The 27,688-nt window shown below is 48.1% G+C and overlaps 1 protein-coding gene across 1 annotated transcript; it reads right to left on the reverse strand.

Annotated features, from left to right (window-relative positions):
- Positions 1-1,690: 1,690 nt before the first annotated feature.
- Positions 1,691-27,036, reverse strand: phip (PHIP subunit of CUL4-Ring ligase complex; the record flags this gene model as incomplete). Its single annotated transcript, XM_080545606.1, has 41 exons — positions 26,982-27,036; positions 26,817-26,875; positions 26,701-26,730; positions 26,489-26,548; positions 23,705-23,855; positions 23,525-23,623; positions 23,130-23,290; positions 21,702-21,923; positions 20,339-20,439; positions 19,136-19,206; positions 18,863-18,963; positions 18,593-18,633; positions 18,093-18,191; positions 17,799-17,955; positions 17,514-17,648; positions 16,586-16,714; positions 15,610-15,835; positions 15,170-15,301; positions 13,795-13,978; positions 13,483-13,582; positions 13,235-13,369; positions 12,947-13,065; positions 12,436-12,646; positions 12,121-12,231; positions 11,896-12,003; positions 10,074-10,198; positions 9,745-9,878; positions 9,556-9,667; positions 9,385-9,446; positions 9,064-9,219; positions 8,384-8,504; positions 8,110-8,235; positions 7,930-8,005; positions 7,733-7,792; positions 6,921-7,073; positions 6,668-6,820; positions 5,785-6,020; positions 3,120-3,376; positions 2,804-2,953; positions 2,087-2,598; positions 1,691-1,951 (listed from the first exon to the last, which is right to left on the reverse strand). The coding sequence occupies exons 1-41, from the start codon at positions 27,019-27,021 to the stop codon at positions 1,691-1,693; spliced, it is 5,676 nt and encodes a 1,891-aa protein (XP_080401732.1). The 5' UTR covers positions 27,022-27,036.
- Between the last annotated feature and the right edge of the window lie 652 nt (positions 27,037-27,688).

Below are 27,688 nucleotides of genomic sequence, written 5' to 3' on the forward strand. Positions count from 1 at the left end.
CCTGTTTCTCCAGTTCGCTTCAGTTCCGATCCAGATCCTGTTCAGTCCAGTTCAATCTGGTTTCATCTGGTTCAGTCGGGCGTGAGAAAGTGCAAGAACATGCACGGCAGAAATGCATGTGGTCACCATAGAAACAGACAGTTCAACATTTGAACTTTTTTTTTTCTTGCGTTTTTTGCTTCTTCTTGTTTTCTTTTTAAACAATTTCCAACTTAAAAATCATACGGTTACTCCTTACAACTGCACCAACAACTAGTCTGTGGTTAATGCATCTCAAAGCTAGACACCAAAGCTCCATCCGCTGTACCTTAAGTTCAACACACAATATCTTGGCTATAATAGAGTAATATTGACATGAATATTGGTATGTTTTGTAACATCGGAAATGTCTGTTTTCAACTATTCTAAATACAGTTCTTTGAGAAAATCAACAACGTTTAAACTGTATGCCACTGTTTGTACGCTGAAATATATGGAGAGAGAAAACACACACACACACACACACAGTTTAGGGATAACCTCTGTGACACATCTCACTCACTGTGACCATGATGCAGGATGATGACAACTCAAAATCACTCCCTATTGCTCATACACAAACACATTCTTATGAGAAGTGCTGCTTCTCACACACACACACACACACACACACACACACACACACACACACACACACACACACACACACACACACACACCACAGAAAGGCACCGGGTATTGCTAATGATCAGGAGAAAACTCTTTCCACACATAAGATATATGGTCCATCCATCCACCCATCCATCCATCCATCCATCCCTTTCTCTTCCTCCAACACAGTTAGATCAGAAAGAAAGGAGGATAAAGGACAGGACAGGGTCACTCTCTCTCTTTGTAGTGGACATGCAAAACTAATAAACAACTACAGTTGCCACCAAGATACATATACACACACACACACACACACACACACACACACACACACTCCATTTGGTATTGCAGCGTGCGCACACACACACTGAGGTCAGACAGACTATACCAACATGACAGAGAACCAGCCATCAAACAGACCCTTTACAAAACCAGGGAACTTTTTATAAAAGTGTGGAACCAGAAAAATAGAGAGAGAGAGAGAGAGAGAGCGAGACAGAGAGGCAGAGAGGAGAGTAAGTGCTCATTCGATACAGTTGTCGATGGACCAATAAGAGAGGAGCACTAATGAACCAGTGACTCCTGACCTCAGAATCTCTAGGATGGGGGAGGGGGAGTGGGGGGGTGTATGGTGACCTGGGGAGGGCGAGATGGAGGGAGTGAGAGAAAGGGAAGGTAGCAGGGAGAGAGAGAGGAGAGGGGAGGTCCCGGTGTCGTGTTTCTGAGAACAGCTTTGTATGGTAGCAGCTGGATTGGCAGCCGTGCCCAAGACACACAGACACACGCGCGCACACACACACGCAAACACACACACACACTGACGCACACACACACGGACGCACACACACACACGGACGCACACAGAAGAGGTGACTCCTGGGGATCTCTCCTGCCAATGAGCTCATCGCACGGTGTAGTCAGACTCAGCCCTGGGCAGGTATCGAGACCACACAGCTACTCACGTCTCTCCTCTGTGTGTGTGTGTGTGTGTGTGTGGGCGGGCGGGTTGGTAACCAGTCCATAACAAATCTGCGTATGTTTAAGGTCTCGGTTGTCCTGGTTACCAGCCGATGAGGTTGGCCTTGGCCTTCTCGGTGAGCTTGCGGACGCGGCCCTTGGAGGAGGTTCCGAAGGTGATGGACGAGTCCTCGAACAGCAGCTGCCTCTGCTCCTCCTCCGAGTCCTCCTCCACGTAGAACGCCGTGCGGCGCCCCTGGTTACGGGTGCGCATCGACCCCCCTTCCCCGTCCCCATCCCCCTCCCCCTCCTCCCCCTCCTCCTCGTGTGGCGATGATCCCCTCCGGTGCGACCGGAGCGAAGACTGCGCGAGGGGAGTGGGTCCGCGCCCCTGGTTACGAGTGCGCCTCGACCCCCCTTCCCCTGCGTCCGCTTCCTCTCCCTCCTCTTCCTCCTCCTCCTCCTCCTCTTCCTCACCTGGCGCTCCCCTCCGGTGCACCGACCGGGCGGGGGGAGTGGTCTCGTCGTTGATTCGCCGGCTGCTCCGTCTCAACGCGGAGGGGGAGGGGTCCGAGGAGTCGGTGGGGGGCGGGGGCGGGGGCGGGGGCGGGACGTCCTCCGTCCGGATCAGTCGCGGCCTACCGCGTCGCGGCTTGGGCGTCAGTCCCGCGCCGCCGGAGTCCGACAGCACGGCCGCTTCCTGCGCGGACGAGGAAGTCCCGCCCTCGTCGCCCGTCGATTGGCTGAGCTCGTCTTCGGGGGTGGAGCTCCGGCGGTGGCCCCTCCTCCTCAGGGCCTCCAGTTCCTGCTTGCTCTTGCGGCCTCTCTTCTTGCCGGGCGGCCGGCCCCGGGGGTTGCGCGGAGGGCTGGCCGGGGTCGCGACCTCCGGAGGAGGGGTCACCGGCGTGTCCGCCTTGGGTCTCCGCCCCCTCCTCCCCACGCCGAGGGTCACGTGACCCCCGTGGCCATTCAGGTGGGTGGAGCTCTGCGGGGAGCGGCTGGGAGGAGAGGCTAGGGAGAGAGAGAGAGAGAAAGAGAGAGAGAGAGAGAGAGAGAGAGAGAGAGAGAGAGAAAGAAAAAGAGAGAGCACACAACTTGTGTCACTTCCAGGTTTGGAAAAGATTTTGGGCGGGGGGGCAATAGGCTTAACGTATCACTTTCCCCCCCTTTTTTTTTTCTTGAAATGATTGTTCTTGCATGTGTCCGTCGGTCTTACCGGGTGTGTGTCGTACAGGTGTCCTGAGTTTCCGCCGCGTGCTGCCCCCGCTGTTACCGTCAGTGACGGGAGAGTGTCTGGAGCGTTCGGCGGCGGCAGGAGATGAACCAGACGCTGAGTTCTGGGCTCGCAGTGACCGGGGGGAGGGCTCTACTTGGAGAGATGGGAGACGGAGTCAATCTCAATCTCATTTTGTAAAAAGAAAAATTGTGCGAAAATCGTATCATGAACTGAGTATCGTGAATCGTATCGAATCGTGAGTTGAGTGCATCGTTACATCCCTAGTGTATGTGTGTGTGTGTGTGTGTGTTCTCACCCGCTGTACTGTGTGTGTTGCTGCCGCCCAGCGTAGGCGAGGAGACGGAGGTGTGTCCCCCAGAGCGTGTTGTGCTGCGCGTGCGTCCGGGCGCCTGCGCGTCGGCCTTCCCGTTGAGGAGGGGGGGGGGTGTCTGTCTCGGCGGGGGCAGGTGCTGCCTGAGGGAGGGGGGGCGCGGGGGGGCCGAGGGGGTGGATGTGGTGGGGGGCTCCACTCTGAGGGTGCCCCTCGACATCACACGCTTCTTCCTCTCTGGGCTGGAGGGGGGGCAGAACAGGGTTATAGCACACACACACACATACAGACACACACACACACACACAGATGGAATCGTTTGTCATCAAACTGGCTGGGTCTGCTCCGCTCCAGGTTGCCCTCATCTACTGCCCACCCAAAGCCTCCACTACCTTCATGGCAGAGCTGTCTGAGTTGCTCACCTCCCTCTGCTCCACATCCCCATCCACACTACTGCTCAGTGATTTCAATATCCTCGTGGACACCAGCAACTGCAAGTTTGCTGCTGAATTTCTATCACTCCTGGACTGCTTCAACATCACCCAACATGTCCAAGGTCCCACACACACCAAAGGCCACACACTGGACTTGGTGTGCTCCACTGGACCCCCTGACCTACGGTGCCTGGACCTGGCTGTTTCTGACCACCATGCCGTCCTCTTCACTGTCCTGGTCTCCCTGCCCAGGCAGCATCCCAAACGCACCATCTCATTTAGGAATATCAAATCTGTGAGTGCAGTGGGGAGGCTGTCCAAAAGAAACGGCCTCACAGTCCATCTCCTGGCTTACAGGGACCATGTGACTGCCTACAAGGATGCTCTCTAGACTCCCACACTAAGACCCTATATTATTCCCGTCTCATTGGCTCCCAGCAAAACCCCAGAACACTATTCACCACCATCAACCGTCTACTCTGCCCCCCCGACGCCCCCCACCCTCCTGGTGCTCCCGACCGGTGCTCCAAATTCCTGGACTTCTTTCACTCAAAGGTTGACTCCATCCCCCAGCAGCTCCGGGCACCAGCCCCTCCCGCACCCGAGCCACACGACGACCCCGCCCCAGCGCCGTGCCCCCCCAATGCTGCTTTTCCTCCTTCTCTCCAGTGGACGCTGCCCAGGTCACCAGGCTGGTCACCCTGGCCAAGACCTCAACCTGCTCACTGGACCCCATGCCTACAGCCCTGGTCAAGGACTGCTTACTGGTCAAGGTCTGCCCCTACATGGTGGATATTATTAATACCTCCCTGCTATCTGGCATAGTCCCCACCAGCTTCAAAACTGCCTCAGTCACCCCCATCCTCAAGAAACCTGGTCTGGACCCTGATGACCTCCACAACCACCGGCCGATCTCCAATCTTCCCTTCCTGAGTAAAACCCTGGAAAGAGGAGCTGCCGGTCAAATCCATCAGTATATGTCCAACCATGAGCTCTATGAGCCCCAATCCGGCTTCAGATCCCACCAAAGCACGGAAATCGCCCTCATTAAAATCACCAATGGTCTCCTCATTGCTGCTGACTTGGGCCGTTTCAGTATCCTCATCCTCCTGGACCTCTCTGCTGCCTTCGACACTGTCTCCCACACCATCCTCCTCAACCGCCTCTCCACCCACCTGGGTGTCACAGGTACAGTCCTCTCCTGGTTCACATCATACCTCTCAAACAGGGAACAGTTTGTCTCCATCCACGGCTCAAGCTCCCCCCCAGCCCCAGTCAACCAAGGCGTCCCCCAAGGCTCTGTACTCGGACCCCTCCTCTTCACCATTTACATGCTCCCCCTCGGCCAGATCCTCCATCGTCACGGCCTTAACTACCACTGCCCCCCCCCCCCCCCCCCGAGGTGCCAAACTGCTCCGGAAGGTTGAGGACTTCATCCTCGAGGTCGATGGCTGCTCCATCTCCCCATCCTCCGAAGTCCGAAACCTGGGCGTCATCCTGGACTCCACCCTCTCCTTCCACTCCAACATAAAATCCATCACTAAATCCGCCTTTTTCCACCTCGAAAACATCGCCAGATTACGACCTTTCCTCACTGACTCCGTTGCCGAAACCCTCATCCACGCCTTCGTCACCTCCCGTCTGGACTATTGTAATGGAGTCCTGTTCGGGTTCCCAACAAAGCCCTGGACAGGCTCCAGTACGTGCAGAACTCAGCTGCCAGGGTCCTCACCCACACCAAGCCCTGGCAGCCCATCACCCCCACCCTCATTCACCTCCACTGGCTCCTGGTCAAGTCCCGCATTACATACAAAATCCTCCTCCTCACCTACAAATCCCTCCGCGCCTGCGTCCCCCAGTACCTAACTGACCTTCTCCCCCAGCATACCCCTTCCCGGAACCTGCGGTCCACAGACATGGGCCTGCTATCCACCCCCCGCACCAACCTACGGACCTTTGGGGACAGAGCCTTCAGAGTGGCCGCACCTACTCTCTGGAACTCCCTCCCCATAGTGATCCGCAACGCCCCCACCCTGGACTCCTTCAAATTAGCCCTCAAAACACATCTGTTCTCCAAGGCCTTTGGCCCCTGGTCATTGTTTCAGTTTTGCTTTGTTTGTTTCCTGTTTTGTCTGTCCGATCATTCCCTTGTAAAGCGTCCTTGGGTTTTTTGAAAGACGCTATATAAATTAATTATTATTATTATTATGGGATACCTGGACGCGGCGCTGCTGGAAGCCGAGTCACTCCTCCTCCTCCTCCTCTTCGTCGCCGCCACCGCTGTCGTCGTGGTCGTGTGGCGTGTCTGTCTGTCCGCGGTGTGCCTCGTCCGTCTGTCCGCGCCCTGTCTGGTCGGCCGGTCCTTCAGGCCATGGATGGCCTTGTAGTCATCCAGGATGGAGCTGACGTGTTCCTCGAACAGGGCTGACAGGCGCAGGCTCATACTGTAAATCTGGAGACCCGAAAAACACGCCGGACGCGTTCTTACCACCGTACACACACAAACAGTCACTTTCTGTATACGCTCTTACCCACCTGATCTTCACACTGTCATCTGGTTCTAAAACACTAACAGAAGTATGTTAAACTGTTGTATAAGTAGCCCTGTTGTTTAATGGCAATTCAATAGTCTAATGGCAGTCTTGACTGTGCTCCAACACGCTAGCTAGCTAGCTGGCTAACAACAAAGAACATCATGTTAGCTAGATAGCTGCTCTGCATGTTAACACAACATGCTGATAGAACATGAACATGCTAAAAACACATATAGTACCAGTTAAAAGTTTGGACACACCATCTCATTAAATGTTTTTTCTTTATTTATATATTGTTGTAGATTAATACTGAAGACATCAAAACTAAGAAAGAACATGTTTTATATATGTTTTATTTTAGATTCTTAAAAGTAGCCACTAGCCATCTTTTGCTTTTGCTTTTTGCTTAATAAAGAGGCATGGTTTACTTAGGTTCACATAAGAGTGAAACAATTATATTGTTAATCGCAATTATTACTGAGACAATTAATTGCACAGCAAAATGTTGAATTGTTACAGGCCTATGTATAAGCATTCATGTGTCTTTTGTGTGTGTGTGACTCACCCGAGACTTCTTGCTGGGTGTGTATGCTTTGGAGTTGCTGAAGATGAGGCGCACGTCGTTACAGAGGTCCATGGGAGACTGGTACTTCCCCGCAGTGAGCGTCCTCCGTACCGTGCTGAAGTCCATGGGAGCTTCCACGATGTCCAGGTAGTTCTGGCGACACACACACAGTAATGAGAGAGAGACGAAAGAGAGGAAGAGAGGTGAGCAAAGAGGGAGGAAGAAAGGAGAGAGGTGAAAGCTGGGTCAATACCGTGTACTCCGTCAGGTCTACGGGTTGTCTGAAGGGTTCAGAGTCCTCACATTGGAAGACTAGGTCCAGCAGCTCCTTACAGCGCCCCCGCCAGGCCTGGGGGTCGTACGACGGAGGCCTGGTCCGCAGGCGCCTCTGCATGGGCCGCCGTTCCTACATAACCAGGATGTGTCATCATTAAACAGGATGTGTCATCATTAAACAGGATGTGTCATCATTAAACAGGATATGTCATCATTAAACAGGATATGTCATCATTAAACAGGATGTGTCATCATTAAACAGGATATGTCATCATTAAACAGGATGTGTCATCATTAAACAGGATGTGTCATCATTAAACAGGATGTGTCATCATTAAACAGGATATGTCATCATTAAACAGGATGTGTCATCATTAAACAGGATATGTCATCATTAAACAGGATGTGTCATCATTAAACAGGATGTGTCATCATTAAACAGGATGTGTCATCATTAAACAGGATGTGTCATCATTAAACAGGATATGTCATCATTAAACATGATATGTCATCATTAAACAGGATGTGTCATCATTAAACAGGATATGTCATCATTAAACAGGATGTGTCATCATTAAACAGGATGTGTCATCATTAAACAGGATGTGTCATCATTAAACAGGATGTGTCATCATTAAACAGGATATGTCATCATTAAACATGATATGTCATCATTAAACAAAACTGCAAATAGAACAATGACTTATAAAAAACCTCTCTGACTATGGACATTGACAATCATCCTATTACCAGGACCTTGTGTGTGTGTGTGTGTATGAGGTAGGTTACCTTCATTTTACGCGTGGATGTTCCCGGAGCATCGGTGTCTTCGTCCTCCTCTTCCTCTTCCTATACAATGGCATAGGAAACCCAGAATGAACACGAAGCCCAGACACGCTTCCAGACGCACAACACGACACACACACTCTGTAAGACGTTAAGAGAAAGAACCCTAAGCGTTCGATCGACTGCACTCAGACACACACCTCGTCCTCAGAGTCGGAGAAAGCCGCCTTCTTCATGTTTTTGTAGAGGGGGTGGATGTCAGTCAGGTTTTGGTCCCTGGGAGAGAGAATTTACAACATCAATAGGGCTGGGTAAAAGAGACTAGAACTCGGTCGACGTATTCGGAAATATAATAGTCATAGACACAGCGGTGATCTTACTTGATGAACTGAAGCATGAGGTCGGAGATGAACTTGGCGGTCTGGACTATGAAGGCTCCTGGCTCGTTGAACGTTTGGGCATTGTGCTCGATGTAACGGACTTCCCACATCAACGAGGACATGCGCCTGTATGGATTATACGCGACGATGAATACGCACAATCCTTGTAACTCGTTAACGCCTTCACATGGTCGCAGTCACCTTCGACGATTGCTCACTTAATCAGCGATCTTTCTCAGACGCGCTGCGCACGCACGCACACACACACACACACCTGTAGAAGCGGTTCTCCAGTCTCTGACGTATGGTGCTGAGGTCCGTGAGGTAGGCCACAAGGGTGCAGTACGTCGGGTACGCCTGCAGGTCGACCGGGAAGGCAAACGGAGCTGCCACGTCTGTGAGGAGAGGGTGGGATATCAGCAGAGGGAGATAAGACAGGAGGAGAAAGATTTGTTTACAGATTGGATTAGATTCAACTTTATTGTCGTTGCAGAGCATAAGTACCAGACAACGAAATGCAGTAAAAAAAGAAAGAAAGATAGAAAGATTACATATCTCTGACAGCAGAGGGTTGGTTGGAAGAGGTATCTTTTCAATATAGGGCCTCAGACTTCATAGAGTCAGTGCTTTATCAAACACAAGCACAAATACCTGCTGTAAACCTTGGAACATGGGAAGTAGAGAAACAAAAAAAACTAAAGACAAGGGTGTCAGGTCTCCAAATGACCACTAGGGGGAGCCAGAAGACCTCCTTCCGGAGCTTGTTATGAATGAAAGTCATGTTAAGAAAGTGTGTGTGTGTGTGTGTGTGTGATCACATTACTCTAGTAGTGAAGTCACTTCTAATACGCTGCTTCCCGTCTCTGGGTGAACAACAGAGCTGTATACACACAACCAGTAAATTGCTCAAGCTGATGACCTCAGAGTTCGAGTCACAGGCCGATGAGGTCTTACCGAGGGTCGTGAGCTGGTCGATGGCGGCGATGATGCGTGGGCACTCTTGCGAGCGCGTGCGGGAGCCCCACTCCCCGTCCACGGGCACGTACAGCAGCTCCTTCTGCTCCTCCTCGGTCAGTGGGACGCTCAACCCTAGCTCGTCTGGAAACACTGCTACAGAGAGAGAGGGAGAGGGAGGGGGGGAGGCAGAGAAACGAAGAGAGAGAGAGAGAGAAATGTGTGAAAGTGTGCAAGCAGGGACAGATTGTTCTGGTCCGATGAGCGTGTACGTGTGTGTGTACGTGTGTGTGTGTGTGTGTGTGTGTGTGTGAATCTTACCCTCGTTGGGGATGGCCTCCATATCCCACGGACTCATCTTCTCTGTGTCCCCGTTGTCCCAGCTGGACAGGAAACACACCATCATCGTCATCATCATCATCATCTTCATCATCAGCCCTTACCCTTCCCTGCTTGTTTTTAAAACCATGTTTTATCCTGTGTCAAACATACCAGACGTTATAGCACTGGAACAGGCTGTCAGGGTACTGGACCTGGAGGGGCTCCTGGCTCTCGATGGTACCGAACCACCAGGCGTCGTCTATTACTGATCGGAACCTGTCACCTACGCGCGCACACACACACACACAGACACACACTCAATCAATTTCCCGCCTGCAGCCCAGGAGAGCACACACACACCGAAGCATCCAGCGGTGATGATGTCATCGCCCAGGGCCGAGGGAGACTGACCTACGCCCCACTGTCTGTCTCTGGCGTCCTCAAACTGCTGCCTCAGAACCAGGAAGTCGATCACGTCCGGCATGTCGTGGTACCTACGGCGAAACACGAACCAACGTCAGCGGAGTTTAAGTACTCTCTCTCTCTTTGCCGCACCTCGCTAAACGTCAGATAGCAGGCATCGCCGAGCTCATACGATGTCAATCAAATCAATTCAACGATATCCGGGAAGACCAGAAATATTCAAAACAAGGAAGAAGAAAAGCGGAAAGTGGAAGTGGAGTGCTTACTTCATGGAGAAGGATCCTCCGGTGAGTTTGCCCGTGTCAGGATCCAGGAAGGACAGTTTGAGACAGCACAGCGTCGGCAAGCCCACTTCGTACTTAATACCCACTATCTTCATCAGCTCCTGCTCCTACACAACACACAACACACAGACATACACGCACACACAATGTAATACACAAACACACTAATAGTATGAATCACACATACCGTATTTTCCGCCCTATAAGGCGCACTTAAAAGTCCCCAAAAAAAAAAAAAAACGGCAGTGCGCCTTATAACCCGGTGCGCCTTATATATGGATCAAAATGTAAAAATTACATGACCAATATTTTTTTTTTAATAATAATAAAATGTTTCAGTACGACTGGTAAACTACAAAGCCGCACCGCTTGCAGCATTACGGTAATCAGTAAACGACGGCCGCCATCTTGGAATCTCCGCGAATGCTATTGTTATTCTATCATGTGCTCTGAATGGATGCCGTACTCACCCAACTGTTCAATTCGGACACTCACACCGCTTGCAGCATTACGGTAATCAGTAAACACCGGTGTTGTGCTTACTCACAGTCCCACACCACAAGACCCCAAGTAAAGAAGACTTAACAGAGTTTCCGAGGGAACAAAGTGAGATTCTTGGTGCTTTCAACTTGAAGTTTTAAAGTACCCACTCGATATAATAAACAACAGTTTAACGATCACTAAACACTTATCATTTGTGTATTGGATTCATTATTCTCGTTTGCCGGAGGCTACCGGTAAGGGAGGGTTGATTTGTAAACATACTTTCGTTTTAGCTCGTGTTCAAAAGCAAGAACTGTGTGTTCATCTAGTTATGTGTAGTTATGTGTTTTTAGCATGTCGATGTTCTCCCAGTATGTTGTCATGTTATTAAAATACAGTTTAGACCTTCGTAGCGATGTGTTTTGTTAGCTGTTAGCCGCTAGCAGCGTTTGTTGTGGTTTGGTCAGATTCACTTTTCTCCCATTCAGTGTTTGAGATGAACCAACATTCAAATACGCCTGTCGTGTTCAATCTTTCTCTGGTTTGAATGTATGACACATCATTTGAAAGCTTACAATCTGTAGTTTAAGCATGTGTAAAAACTGAAAAAGTACGTTGCACATTTCACCAGGAGCTGTCACATATTGGTTGTTGGTTATAATTGTATAGCCTATTGGTTGTTTTCTGGTGTTGTTTTGCTCTGTTTGTAGTCTACTTGATGTATTTTTATCAGCTGTTAAATCACCACAGCGGTTAATCCACTAATAGAGATAATAGCAGATTGAAAATGCTTGTAGCTAACTACTCTATATCTCGTGGTTGCAGCTATTGCGAATTGCTATTCACGCGAGTCAGCTGTGAATCACCGCAGGTCCTTGACGCTTGTTGCAAAAATGGATGACGAACGGCTGATACTTGAGGTGGAAAAATATATATTTTTGACAGTGGAGCAGGTAGAACGTTGATGGTGACAACGCTCAGGTGGAGCTTGGACAACGGGAAGTTGACACAACACCGATGGAGAGGTGACGCAACGCAGTAGGTGGAGCTTGGGCGTAACGCAACCCCAGTCAAAAAAAAAAAACGACAGTGCGCCTTATAAGCCGGTGCGCCTTATAAGCCGGTGCGCCTTGTATATGAAAAAATTTCTAAAGTAGGCCATTCATTGAAGGTGCGCCTTATACTCCGGTGCGCCTTATAGGGCGGAAAATACGGTACTTGATTACATTATTTGCCATCAGCCCACACACACACACACATACGCACACACGCACACACACACACACACACACACACACACACACACACACAAAATCATTACCCGTAGCTCCATTTTGTGCCAGGGTTGTTTCTTGGGGTTGATGCTGAAGATCTTCATCTGTTTGGCCATCTCCACATACGCCTCGTGACCCTGTTTGAAGTAGTACACCTGTGCACACACACACACACACACACACACACGCAGGACGTAAAAAGGAATGTGAACTAGCTGTTGCCTGTGCAGCCAAAATAGTGTGTGTGTGTGTGTGTGTGTGTGTGTGCATACCTCGTCCCCCATCTGTGGTATATAGGGACATCTCCGGGGGACGGTGTCTGTGATCCAGGGAGAGGGAAGCCACTCCTCCAGAGTTAACCCCGCCTCCTGCAACTCCGCCCTCTGATAAGAGACATAATATGGTTAATATACCACCCAGGGCTAGGGCTAGGGTTAAGGTTAGGGTGAAACATCCAATTGAGCTGAGAGGGGGAGAAAGAGAGAGAGAGAGAGAGAGAGAGAGAGAGAGAGAGAGAGGGAGAGACAGGGAGAGGGAGATGGAGAGGGAGAGCATATATAGGAGAACATAAAGACAAACACACAGACCTTCATCCTTCGCTCCTTTGGCTTCTTCTTCTTTGGTAGTGCTCCGTCTTTGTCCGCTTTGTCTTTCTTCCTCTCTTTCTTTCCTTCTCTCTTCTTCTCCCCGTCCTCCTCGGAGCTGCTGCTTTTCTTTTTCACTCTGGCACTCTTCTTCGGTGGTTCCAGGTTTATCCCTGCGTCTGCTGTCCAGTCAGAGTAGTCACTGGAGTAGTCACTACAACACCACAGAGGGAGTCGGTTAGAGAGAGAGTGAGAGAGTGTGAGAGAGAGTATGAGAGAGAGTGAGTGAGTGAAAGAGAGAGTGTGAGAGAGAGTATGAGAGAGAGTGAGTGAGTGAAAGAGAGAATGAAAGAGAGAGAGTGAGTGAGTGAGTGAGTGAAAGAGAGAATGAAAGAGAGAGAGAGTGAAAGAGAGAGTGAAAGAGAGTGACAGAGAGAAAGAGTGAGTGAGTGAGTGAGTGAGTGAGTGAGTGAGTGAGTGAGTGAGTGAGTGAGTGTGTGTGTGTTGTCCAGACCTGGAGCTGCTATGGTCATCAGGCCAGGGCTCCTTCTCCTCCTCCTCCTCCTTCTCCTCTTCTGAGGAGTTAGCGTTTGCGTTTGCGTTGGCGCTAGCAGGCTGGAAATCCACCTCTCCCTACAGACACACACCACACCGCACCACGGCAGCCAATCAGCTGGGCAGCTCAGATAAACCCCCAAAAAGCAAGCTCCTCAACCAGCTAAATCTGTCAGCTAGCATGTATTAGCTTTTTTAATAACTGGTCCGGTTTAGGCGCGCCCCCCCCCGGTAACGGGCACAGTACCTCAGAAGTGCTGTCGTCGTCGTCAGCGACCTCGGCGCTCTGGCGGCTCGTCTCCTCCACGGCGGCCCGTGTGTGGTAACCGTGGTTACCCTGACTCCGCCTCCCCTCGTCGCTGACGCCTTCGGGCGAAGGAAACTAAAAAAGACAGAAAAAGAAAGAAGGGTTTTTTTGCGTGATTTCCTTCGCGTTGTCCGTGAAGGTGTGGGTCTGATGATAGGTGTGATTGTGTGTGTGGGGGGGGGGGTTACCTTGCTCTCTCTGTGAGAGTGGATGGTGCGCCGTCTCCTCTCCGATCTGTAGACGCTGATCTCCTCCTCTCCTTTAGCCTCTCGCCAGTCCAGCTGTCTCCTACAGACACACACACACACACACACACACACACACACACACAACAACAAGTTAGCATAACCCATGTCGTTATAAACTTTTGACTTTCTGATCTAAATTGTCCACGTCATCCCCCCGGCCAGCAAGAGTGAAATGGACTGACTTATATAGCGGCTTATTCCAAAGCGCCCCCCCCCCCCGCCCTCGTGAGTGCTCTAGGCGGTAGTGTTTACCTGACCGCGGCCTCTTCCAGCTCGGGGACCAGGACCCTACGGCTCCAGGCTACCAGGTCCCTCTCCGTGGCCATCTGGCTGCGGGGGGCGTTGCTGTGCATCTGCCGGACCCCCTCGATCTGCCCGCTGCGACGCAGACCTACATTGGGCGGGGAGTGCACCTCGGAGGGGGAGCCCACCGACCCTGGAGGAGGGGAGGGGAGGGCAGGGGAAGGTGAGGGAGACAGGAGGGGTGAGGGGTATATATATATATCTGGTTTCCAAACCACCCTTTCTGTGTTTGGACGATTCTAGCTCAATGTAGAGCTGTAACAGTTATGAAATAATTGTCTAATGGCGATTATTTGACGTGATTGCGTTTTTTTCTCTGAACCGCGGTCTAAGCATTTTATTATTATTTCATAAAATAAAATAAATGCTATTCATGGTCCTACTTTTGTTTGCAACCATCAAACACATTTCCAATGGCTGCATGCACCCTGTAGTGCGACAGAACAGTAGCTGTTTTATCAGAGGACACCCCGGCCACGCGCATTGATTTACAGTTGATGTGCATCAAGTTGGCTTTTGAGCGTTAAAAGTCCACACCGGATTCAGCAAACATGGTAGAGAGCTGGAGCTTGTTGCAAAACGTAACACGACTGCACCGTTATGGGATCATTTTGGATTCAAGCCAAACCAGAGGGGAGAACCTGCAAATTTGGAAGAGCCGGTTTGCCGGATCTGTAAGAAAACAGTCGCTGTCAAAAATGCTAACACAACCAATTTAAAACAACACCTCAAAAGTCACCATCCCACCCTATGGTGCGCGCTCACACATAGATCGCTCACAGACACATCACAAAAGAGATGTGGCCATTCAATACAGTGGAGAAGCCAGTATTTAAGGACATGCTGTACTTTTTTGATGGCCAATACGAGTTGCCTAGCAAAACTTGCAGTACCAGTCAAAAGTTTGGACACACTTTCCCATTCAAGTGTGTCCAAACTTTTGACTGGTACTGTACATCTCCAATACCTTTTATGATAATAAAGAGGCATGGTTTACTTCATAGGTTGCTGTGTTATTACATTATCTGGGTCACATAACATTGAAAAAATTCAATGGTAAGCACCTTATTCCAAAGAGCTTTACAATGGCCTCTCATTCACCCATTCACACACACATTCACACACCAATGGCGGCAAGCTACCATGCAATGCACCAGCCCGCTCATTTGGAGCAATTCAGTGACAATTAAATTGTTAATGACAATTATTTCTGAGACATTTAACTGTGCAGCAAAATTTGGAATTGTTACAGGCCTAGCTCAATGTTGACATGTTTGGCTGGAATATGGTCACTCCGCGTGTGTGTTTGTGCGCATGTGTGTACCTCTGTTAGCCCTGGGGTGTATGGGGTCTGTAGAAATGTGTCTCTGGTCCTGCTCGTGCTGTAATCTCTGGATCATACTGTCCAGAGGACTGGACCCGTCCATCGCCTGCTCACTCAACACCTGATTCAGACCTAGAAGGGAGGGAGGGAAGGAGGGGGAAACAGAAAGGAAGAGGGAGAGAGATCGAGAGGGGAAAGAGAGACAGAAAAACAGGGAGGGAGGGACAGAAAGAGAAAGGAGGGAGTAGGAGAGGAAGAGGGAGAGAGAGATCGAGAGGGGAAAGAGAGAGAGAGAGAGAGAGAGAGAGAGAGAGAGAGAGGGAGGGAAATAAACAGAAAGTATGTTAAAGGGGGAGTTGAATGCTCTGGACTGCCTTTGGACCATCGCGTCGACGGCGTAAGCGTGGTTCGACTGCGTTCGAGGACGTTCGACTGCGTACCCGAGGACGTCACCCCCATCTGAGGGATGAGCTGCTCCACCCTGCAGCTCTCCCGCCCGGGGACCAGGCGCTGGTAGCGGGTGGGGTGGGGGTTCCCGTCTACGTCCACAAGGAAGGGTGGGGGCATGAGGTGGGGCGCCTGCTGGGTCTGTTCGTCCAGGACGTAGTTGTTGGCGTCGCGGATCAACGGACGGTAGTCCGTGTGGAAAAACATCTGGTCCGCTATCTGGAGAAGGGGACAGACGAAAGGGAGGGAGGACACGTCAAACGCGCTTTCAGCGGAGCGTCCGGTATAGGACGTGTTCCGGAGTGGTGGTTGTCTTCCATCCTTGTTTTACACAGCTCTGTATCTAGCTGAGTGATTGTAATGTCTTCCCGTCTAGGAACGACATTTTAGTGTAGTTCCCAATGTAATATGTAAAAGTCTATTCACTTTTAATGTTGATTCCCCCCCCCTCACAGCTTAATTTCATACATTATAATATGCTGTTTTTAACTGTGTTGTATAGCTGCAGCCGTTGGTAGATTATATGGTAGACACTAGACTATATGTTCTAGTGTTATGGTCTGCATGTCGTCAACCAAAATGTTCAGACTTTTCTTTTGAAACACGTTTCAATGTTGTTCAGAATCACAACACAAACTCGCTCGTCAAGCCAAAACACTGCAACTCAACGGAATCGGTGAGCAATCCCCACTGCTACCTAGTTAACTATAACACTACTTGACATTGTTAGCAGGCTCACAAAACAAGCTGTGTTAGTTGACTAGCGAGTCTGTCGTTGATTTTCAACAACGTGGAAATGTTCTCACATTTTTCGAAAGAAAAGTCTGATCATTACATCATATATCCCGATGTGAGGACCAAAGCATTAGAATGTGTCACATATCTGTCACAGACATGTTGTTTTAGAGATGTACGTCGTATGTAGCATCATTGTAGAGTAGCAGTAGTATAGTCGTATCATAGTTGTACCTTGTCGTACTTGCTGCTGGATCCGAAGCCGAAGATGAGCAGGTGTCCGTGGGAGTCGGTGGCGGCGAAGTGCTGCCCGTCTGGACTGCACTTACAGTCGAACACCGCCCCGTGGCCTTGACCCTCGATCTACACACCGGGAAAAAGGGAGTCACAGGGCTGGTTTTGTGGACACAGATCAAGACTAATCCTAGACTAAAAAGCTCTCCCCCATGGAGGTTTTTTCCCATTGCGAGCGTGATTTAATCTTGGACTAGGCTCAAGCTTCATCTGTGACACTGGCTCATTGGGGGGGGGGTTTGTCATACAATCCATAGACATTTAGCTGTTTGACCCTGTCAGAGAAAGGGAAAGGAATTCAATGTTTGTCATTGCACAGAGTACAACCAAATGTATGCTCTAAAGGGGGCATCTAGGCCACGGGTCACAGCCATTGAAGGCGACCCCGGAGCAATTAGGGGTTCGCCTTGCTCATGGACACTTCAACACGTGGCGAGGCGTCGACTTTGCGATCATTAGATGCCGGCTCTACTGGCTGAGCCTCAGCCGCCCACTGGGGCAGAACACTGGGTCTGTAGACATCATGGTGATTCACTCTACAGTATCTGAGCCACGCTTCAAGAATGTCCCCCGGTTACCATAGAGACAGGAACAGTAATAATGACAAGAGTCAAGGACAGACACACACACACACACACAGACACACACACACACACACACACACACACACACACACACACACACACACAGAGACAGAGACAGACACACAACTGTGAGTCACCCTAACCCAGGTCAAACACACTATTCCCAACTATACTTGACTGGGGGTGGGGGGTAAGACCAGGAGAGAAGAAAGACAAAGCAAAGGAAAAGAAGAGGGAAAGAAGTAGAAAGAGTCCGGCGCTGAGACGGAGGTTCCGCCTCTCACCATGTTGAAGTAAGAGCGGATCTTGACCCCTCTGGCCAGGTCCCACACAATACAGTTCCCGTCATGGCCCGCAGAGAAGAGGATCCTGGGATCGAAGGGGTGCGGCTCCAGAACAAATACCTCATCCTCATGACCCTGAACATCAACCAAACCACAACATCAATATTCATTATTACTTTTGGCAAAAATCACAATGCGGGAATAAATGTATTAAAGGTAAATTGTCGGCCTTCGTTTGATCAATGCCGAAGGTGTGTGTGTGTGTGTGTGTGTGTTCATACGTACCATGAGGACATGGATGAGGTTTCCCGTGGTAGAGTTCCAGACCTTGATGGTCAGGTTGTTGGCAGCTGTGATCACTGTGTTGTCCTGGCGATCCCACGCTACCATGGTAACCTTCAGCTTAGTCACCTTGTCCTCCAGGGGCGGGGGGTTGTACTTCCTACAAGGGGGTGGAGAGGGATGATGGTACAATTGTTTTTTTTTAAACAGTGTGTGCGTGTGTGTGTGTGTGTGAGTGTGTGTGTGTGTGTGTGTGTGTGTGTGTGTGTGTGTGTGTGTGTGTGTGTGTATCCGTACCCTGGTAGTTTCGTCTGCATGTCCAGCAGGATGCTCCTCCACTCCTGCTGCTGGAGCTGCCAGATACGAGCTGTACCATCCCGGCTTCCGCTCACAAACCTAACACACACACACACACACACACACACACACACACACACACACTTGCTGTAGTCCCTGTTACTGTTAGCCACCCCTCTTCTCTCACTCCTCCCCTGTTCCCTCTCTCTCTTTTATTGTTGGAGAGATTAGAGAAACGTTTGGGGATTTCAGCTGATCTGCAAACACCACAGAAATACACATACCTGCCTGTTAAGTCAATGTGTGTGTGTGTGTGTGTGTGTGTGTGTGTGTGTGTGTGTGTGTGTGTGTGTGTGTGTGTGTGTGTCTGAGCAGGTGTGGAGAGAGAAGAGAAGAGGTAGTGTTTCTGCTGACTACATCAAGTCATATTACAACACCCTCAGGTTCCATTTAAAAGCCAGAACAGCACACGCACACACACACACATACTAAATCCTTACCTGTCACTGCAGTTGGAAAACTGAATGCTGTCCACCTTATCCTGAGGGTGTGTTTGAGAAAGAGAGAGAGAGAGAGAGAGAGAGAGAGAGAGAGAGAGAGAGATAAGAACAAATAGAAAGGTAGTCAACATGGCATACATACAGCACATATAGAGGATAAGGGTGAAACTTTTGCTTCTCACTGTCACATGCGTACACACACTTCTCAACCTCAAACACGTCCACACACACACAAGCACACACTCTCATCAACACATACTCAGTACTCACCGTGTGGGACTCCAATTCAGAGATCTTCTCCGGTTGACCCGACCCAAAGTAATACACCCGGATGAAGTGATCTGTGCTCCCTGTGGCCAGAAACATACCACCTAGACACACACACACACACACACAGTATTACGGTATACATGACGTAAAAAAAAAACATTAAAAGAAGAAGAAGAAACACATTACGGTCTCAATTATATAAGTGTGTGCACTAATTATCATCAATTTATTCTAACAGATACACAAATCAATGGCTGTATGACAGCTGATCACCTGCACTGAAGGAGGAGCAAATCATCTGGACCCCAGGTCTGGAGCGCTCTGTGAACTTACTGGACTTCTGACTGGAAACACACAGACATATAGGACACACATATCAGGATAATAATAATAATAATAATAATAATAATAATACATTTTATTTGTATGGCGCCTTTCAAAACACCCAAGGACACCCCACAGGGCAGTACACAGTAAAATACAGTCAGGTTAAAAGCAGTGGAGGTGACAAGGTGTCAAACACAGTTAAAAGTAAACAGAAAGAAAACAAACAACAGAAAACAAAACTAAAGAACAACAGGTGAAGTACAAGGACACAGGATACAGATTAAAGTGAGTATGCCAGTTTGAACAGGTGGGTTTTGAGTTGAGTTTTGAATGAGTTTATAGAGTCAGACTGACGGATATGGAGTGGCAGGGAGTTCCAAAGCCTGGGAGCCAAGCAGCTGAAGGCTCGAGCACCCATGGTGCTGAGGCATGAACTGGGGACAGTGAGTAATCCAACAGAGGAAGAGCGGAGGGTGCGGGAGGGGGTGTATTCCTGGAGGAGGTCAGCGATGTAGGTGAGGGCTAGATTATGGAGCTTTGAAGGTGAGTAGGTTTTTATAGTCAATGCGGTGGCACACAGGAAGCCAGTGTAGTTGGATGAGAATGGGGGGGGGGTGATGTGGAATTATTTGGAGTCTATTGAGGAGGTTGATGGGGAGGCCAGTGAGGAGAGCGTTGCAGCAGTCGATGCGAGATGTGACAAATGCGTGAACCAGGATTTCAGTAGTAGATTGGGACAGTGATAAGCGGAGTCTGGAGATGTTGCAAAGATGGAAGATGAAGATGGGTACAGGGAAGCCGTGGATGATGATGATGTTTGGAGCCGTCGATTATGATGTTTGGAGCCGTCGATTATGATGTTTGGAGCAGGGGTGATTTGTGATTTGGTGAGGATGGATTTGGAGCCGATGAGCAGGGCCTCGGTTTTGCTGCCATTGAGCTTCAGGAGATTCCTGCTCATCCAGCTCCTGATGGCAGATAGTGAGGGAGGTGGGGGGAAGGGGGTGGTGGGTTTGGAGGAGATGTAGACCTGTGTATCGTCAGCATAACTGCTTGTGTGTGCGTGTGTGTGTGTGTGTGTGTGCACGCACGTTCATGCTTGTGGTCGGTGGTTTTGTGTTTTTGTTTAGGTGTGTGTGTGTGTCTCACCAAAACTTAAGTGTGCTTGCGTCCCATTGCCAGAAACAGATGGTGCCGTCGGCTCCGGTGGAGGAGAGGAACCGCTTGGAGCCGCAGCACAGAGGAGAGAACTGCAACACAACCAATCAGAGATGAGAGAACTGCAACACAGCCAATCAGAGATGAGAGAACTGCAACACAGCCAATCAGAGATGAGAGAACTACAACACAACCAATCTGAGATGAGAGAACTGCAACACAGCCACACGGCTGCCAATGTCTCACACAGCCAAAAACAACTTGACTTAAATAGCACAACTTTACTTGAATAGCACATTTCATACATGGCAGTAACACAAGGGGCCTAACAAAAAGAAAGACATAAAGGCCGAAAATCTTTTTAAGATAAAAATAGAGCAGCCATTCTAGGTGAAAGCAGTGAACACACGTGAGGATTGTAGAGTAGGCCTGTAACAATTCCACATTTTGCTGAACAATTAATTGTCTCAGAAATAATTGCGATTAACAATATAATTATGTGACGTTATGTGACCCAGATCATGTAATAACACGGCATACATACAACATTAAGCATCTTTTTTAACATAAGATTTAACATATCCTCATCAATAAAAAACAAAGCAAAACCAGATTAAATTAAATTAGGAGTATTCAAACTATATATATGTATTAATAATACAAATATTGTCCTCTGAAAAGAAAAGGGGGTGGTGTTGATGGGTGAAAAAAGACAGTTACTCAGTGGATTTGTCAGGCAGATTTTAGGCCAGAAACATAAGCATGTTCAATTTCTCTGGCTTGAGGCACCCTTCACTTCACTACTCTGGTACAATGGAATTGCCTTTTAGAGATGTAGGTTTTGCTAGGCAACTAGTATTGGCCATCAAAAGAGTACAGCATGTCCTTAAATACTGGCTTCTCCACTGCATTGACTGGCCGCATCTCTTTTGCGATGTAACGTGTCAGTTTGTCTGTGAGTGATCTATGTGTGAGCGTGCATGATTTGAAACTGTCTCGCTTATATTTCGTCTATCAGCTTAACGACTCAGCAAGGGTTAAGATCCCATAATGGTGTAGCCGTGTTACGTTTTGAAAAACTCCATCCCGGGTCATTTATTCTGCCCATCTCGTTAAAATGTTTTACCGTGATCAGGCGATTATTTCATAATTGTTACAGGCCTACTGTAGAGACCAACGCACGGTCAACTAAAACCTCAAATGGAATAAGGAACCACCATTCTAAAACTCTGGATTCCAATCAAATATGGATTTGGTCTGGTCTTACAACAGTGTTCTTATAACACGCACGCATGCATGCACACAGACACGCACACACACACGCACACGCACGCGCACACGCATGCACGCCTACCTGAAGCGAGGTGATGGAGGCGGCGTGTCCCTCTAACACAGCCAGCGGGGCGCAGGTCTGCAGACACCACACCCGGATGGTCTTGTCACACGACCCGGCGGCGATCATGGTGTTCTCGTAGCTCACCGCCATGTCCGAGATCTCGGCGGCGTGGCCTCGCAGTGTGGCCAGGAGGCGGCCCTCGTCCGTACCCCAGATCTTCACCAGGCAGTCGTCGGAACCCTGAGGAGAACCGAATCGATGCAGTCAAGGAGCGCCGAGACCACGGTGACCGAACCGACCTCAGTTCAATCAATCGATTAATACACCCACAGAGCGATCAGGTGTAATCTCTGTTGTGAAAGAAACCAGTCGATAACTTGGGACAATCAGTCAACCAGTCGATACAAGGTGGACACGTCAAGGTGGAACCGAAAAAAGACAAAACAAACTGCTTGGTGAACAGACAATTAAGACTTCTGGAGTTACTACCGTCAACGGTGGTGGAAATAATGGTGAGTGAAAATACTTTAATTCTTCATAGCGGCATTAAAACACTTTCGTTTCAGCATTACATTTTGTGTGAATTCATTCCTTTTTCACCACCGGTTATCGATATATAGAACATGTCTTTAACACAATAATGGATCGCTAATCGTTTATTCCACAGCAAATCAACTTCAGGAACATAACCAGAAAAATGCCTCCTAGATAGGTAAATATATAAACAAAACGATCTTATGATGGAGTCAGGAAAGAAAAAAGAAGAAGAGGAGCTGGGAGAGTGAATTTTAATTTTGGCACCTTGCCAGTGCCTAAGAGGAAATGTTTTCTTCAGTATGACAAGAGAGAGAAAAGGCAAGAGAGAGGACATGCAGCGAGAGACAGAGAAAGAGAGAGAAAGAGAGAGTCTCATTAACAACAGTACTCATCTAACAGCAGCCATTTTTATTTATTTTTTAAACTGAACAGCAGTCTGCATGTTGGACAAGCGACAGCATTAGCCTAGCGTTAGGTTAGCGTTCGAGGAGCACCAACGCCGTAACCATAGCGATCCTAACAAAGCCAGGAGTGTAGCGAGAGGTCAAAGATTTAAATCCTACATCGTAAACCAGAAAACTGTTCCTTACTGTTCCTACATACGCAAACACAGCAAAGACCACCTCCTTGATACAAACATACAACACTGCTTCCTACAGAATTTCAGATAGTGAGCCCTAGTTCAGCTCAGTCTTCTCCTGGGAGTATTTAACTCTAGCAGGATCCTTTGAGGTAATAAAGATAATAAAGCAGCTACAAAAAAACACACCGACATACAGCTATGGCTGCAAATGAGACAAATTGTTGAGGTGTATATCTAAAGCCACAGAGGCACACACACATACACACACACCACACACACTCACACACACACACACACACACACACACACACACACAGCGGTCTTACGGTGAAGATGCGTCGTCCGGTGCGGTCAAAGGTGACACAGTAGACGGAGGAGAGATGTCCCAGGATCCTCTTGTGCATCTTCATGTGCTGGTAGACGGCTGTAGGGAGCAGCTGACCGAGACGGTACGCTCCATTCAGTCTGCGACCGTGACTTGTCTCCACTACAGAGAGAGAAAGCCCGTGCACACGCACACACGCACACACGCACACACACGCACACACACACACACACACACACACACACACGCATTGTTGTTTGATAGTATTAGTTCATAATGAAAACAAGAAAAAAAAGTTTGATGGATTAATTAGGTTCACAGTCTCAAGTAAATAACCACAAGACCACTGAGGTTTAGCAGGGTTGACCTAGGCTGAACTCATTAAATGAAGCCTACCAATGCTGGGCGGGCTCCCATAGATGATTGGCGGCTCTGGGGGCCTACCACAGTGCAGGGCGGCCAGAGCTGACCCCTTCCACACCACATGTTTGCAACCTGGAGGAAATACACAAACATGAAATGTACTAAATACACCCACCGCACTCTGAGACCTGTGTGTGTGTGTATGAGACTCACTCTTGTTGGTTCGCAGGAGGCTCTGCCTCCCAGCCCCCAGTAGGCTGTGGACTCCAGGTACGCTGGCAGGAACCTCCCTCTCCAGCAGGGGGCAGACTCTCTGACACACCTGCAGCAGGTGGTCCGGAGTGATGTGGCCATACAACTTCACCTGTGTACACACACACACACACACACACACGCACACGCACACGCACACGCACACGCACACGAGACACACAGAGACACAGACACACACATCACAAGGGTTAAACTGTATGCAGACAGAAATACAGACAGACAGACAGAAATACAGAGTTGAGTTTCCATACATCAGGAGCTGCTTATTGTTTACATACATAAGGAAGACGTCATTGTTGGTGATAATCGATAACAGACCCTTATTCTTGATGTCACATTTAGTGTTCAAAGACCTCAACAGCAAAGACCTCATCTAAAAATGTGTGACCTACTTCTGTACAATGACATTTAGACAATAACAAAAGCCTCACACCATAGTGATAGAGGTCCTGTCTAAATGTGTAAATACAGGAAACGCAACGGTGACACTGTATCTATAAATGAATACTGTACTAGACAAAAGATTAGATATCTGATGATGGTCATGTTTTACAGAATGATCACAATGTTTCAACTAAGATAATACCAGGAGACACATTAGGCATACAAGCACTCTCCTCCTCGCTATCTGGGCATTCAGCACTGCCGTGCCACCCTGCAGTCCGCGCACACACGCACGCACACACGCACGCACACACACACACACACACCAATTAATGAACCCTTAATTGTCTTTAACATCTCACTGCTTCACAGACGTGATCCGTTTTCATAAGCACACACACTACCTCACAGGGCCACACGGCCACGTGCACAATTAGACACACACCCACATTCACCCTCACATACAGAAACACGCACACACGCACACCGTGTGGCTGAGCAATGCGTGGTGAAGAATGTGTATGTGATACTAGGTGGTTAATATTTGTTCACACATCACATCAATCAACAATCATAGATCACATCAATCAGCAATCACACATCACAATCCATGTCAGCTATCCTTGTTATGCTACAGATAATTTTCATTAAACAAATATTCCTTATCATTATTGCAATAATTATTTTCATAATTAGCATTACTATGTTTATGTTATTACAGTGCACTTCATTGAGGTTGTCTAATCAACACTAATAAGACAGATAATCAATTAAATACAACAATCAAATTATATAAATTCATCAAAAACCATATGCATATTATTATGATAATAATAATGTTGTCGTTACTAAAAATATAATCTTGACAAACAATATCACAATTGTCTTTATAATGATCGTTATCAATATTGTTATTAGCAGTAATACTATTATTATTATCATCATTACTCGTTTTGGTAATATTTACAATAATTGGTAATATTGTTAATTACTAAAGATAATATTAGCGTTAATCAGCATTGCCGTCTTCGCTAGTTATCACCAGTGGCTATAAGCTAATAGCTACTTTAGGCCTAAACGATACATTTCAATGTAAACAAATCGATATTACGCTGGTCTGTCGTTTACTGCTAATAAGGCCTTGATTTCTTTTGTCTAATAATTAAGAGCATATCGCATCTTAAGATGAGACGCGGAGGTATTAAGCACAATGGACATGCAGGAGACAGGAGGCATGGCCGCGTCACCGCTCCGTTCAGAGGCGGAGGGAGGAACGGGGAGAGCCGAGCAGGCACAAAAAAAAAAAAAAAAACAGAGAGCGAGACACTGCCAATTATTTTCTAAAGGTATAGATGTAGATTTAATCGAGTCTACAACCCCTGATTAAGATGACGACTGTTATAGCACTGAGGGTGTGGACTGTGAAATTACTAATTTCATGTCAATGTTTAAAAACATTTTTAACAAAAAAAAAATCATAATATCTGGGGGAAAGGTCAATATATTCATTATTTACCAAAAACATAAAACTTTTGAAATTTAGAAATAAGAAAATGTTTGCTCTTAAACTGCGAGCCAAAAACTAAATTGTATTGACATTGCATGCATTAATAGTATCCACAGCTTTGTGGATAAAGGCGCTCCTGGAGGAGACCATTTGTTTACCTGCCAATTAACACGCAAATTAATAAAACAATAATAAAACACCAGCTCTATATTACCTCTCATCTGCACACATATGATCATCTCCCTCTCCTTCAGCTGAGCACAAATACACTCCAAACAATAAACTACTCCCCCCGTGGCCACTCTCTTACAGCTTAAGCCTCATTTTATAGAGCAGTATTTCTGTCCCAGCACTTTCTTATATTACTGTTTATATTCTCCTAAAAGCTGTGTTTTAACTCGTCTCCCTGTGTGTATTTTACCCCCCCCACACACACACACACACACACACACACACACACACACACACACACACACACACACACACACATAGGACTATCGCAGGACAAGAGCGCCTCCATCTCGCGCTAGCTGTGGCGCAGGAGTCCCTCCCCCGGATCCTCGCGCTTCTACACCACAACACTCATGACGTACCAACATTTCACACACATTTTGTACTACTATTTAAATCTTTTGGACATGCATGTCACCAAACTCACACACCAGGGTCCCCCGAGCCCAGGACTGCACCCCCGTTACCCTCTGGTCCCGATTTGGTTAAGTTTGATAGGTACAGTCGTTTTGAGTTTTTCCCCTGATTTAAAAATTGCGGGAAATTCAATTTCTTATTTTGCTGCTCTAAAAAACTTTTTCTCAGTTATAGGATTCCCTTACCAAATTTTCGTATGTCCCAGGGTGTTCCTTCCCCGTCCAGTCCAGTCTTCTGGGCAGTAGCTGGAATAGAAAAACAGCGGTGACCTCGATCAGTCCGTCTACAAATGCGTCCAGTTGTGTTTTTAAACATTAAATGAGAAATCAAGCGAAAAATCAACATCACAAACTACAGTGCAGCGAGATGCACCGCGAACAGACTCACGACTGCCTACCTCCTTCTCCTCCACCTCCTTTATCAGGGTCTGAAAATAACATATAAAAACAATATTATGGGTCAAGGCAAGCTTGGATATATTATAAATAATCCTAAAATACCAAAAACACAAACCTCTGCTGCGTTTTGACACGGTCCAGCTTCTAGAAACCGGGCTATTAGGAAGTAGAGTTCTGTTCGGGGGGGAGAGGACGGGAGTAGCGTTAGAGGAGGGCGCAGGAGGGAAATCGAGGCATATTAAACCCTCCCGATGTCACATATCCAGCTCTGTTTACTCACCAGAATTCAACTGCGCGACGTGTTTACTCTCTGAAGCCATTTTGCTGTTGTTTTGGGTAGCGTACGGCAGGGCAGCGCCGGGCTGTGTAGTGGGTCTAGGTGGCTGCCCTGTAGCTGTCACTGTTTATCCACCAGGAAGAGGAGCTCCTCCATTCAGCGACACACAGCCAGCGCTCACAAGCAGGTCCGGCTACGTCTGTACCCATCCGCGCTGTGGACAAATAGTACTTCTTACGTTCTTAATTCCTAAAATAACACGACAAATTCTATCGATAACACCGTAATAACTGATATGAGAACTCTACAAAAAATATGTATAAGGCCAGCGATGCGTTACAGACGCCAAAAAGGTTGGGTGTTTTTCTGTCCCTCCCCCACTCCCCCTCCCTCAAAAAGCGCAAGCCCTCTGCGCAGGAACACCAAAGTAGTGTGGGCTGTTTTACGCACGCACGGAACGTATGGGAGGCAGAAATTGCAACATAAGAGAAGAAGGGAAAGCATGTAGTACAGAAAATGGTTGATAACGAGTAACGAGTTTCTGACCCCTGTTACAGTATCATTCATAGTGTCTTGATTAATACACACGAATACAGTTTTTGTTTTCGCGTCGCTACAATGACCAGTTTATATGCTATTCATAAACTCTTGTCGGATTAAATCAGCATAGGATGACCGAAGGATACTATTCCGATATGCCCTATTTAATC

This window comes from Nansenia antarctica, assembly GCF_963989245.1.
Source record: "Nansenia antarctica genome assembly, chromosome: 1".
NCBI classification, from domain to species: domain Eukaryota; kingdom Metazoa; phylum Chordata; class Actinopteri; order Argentiniformes; family Microstomatidae; genus Nansenia; species Nansenia antarctica.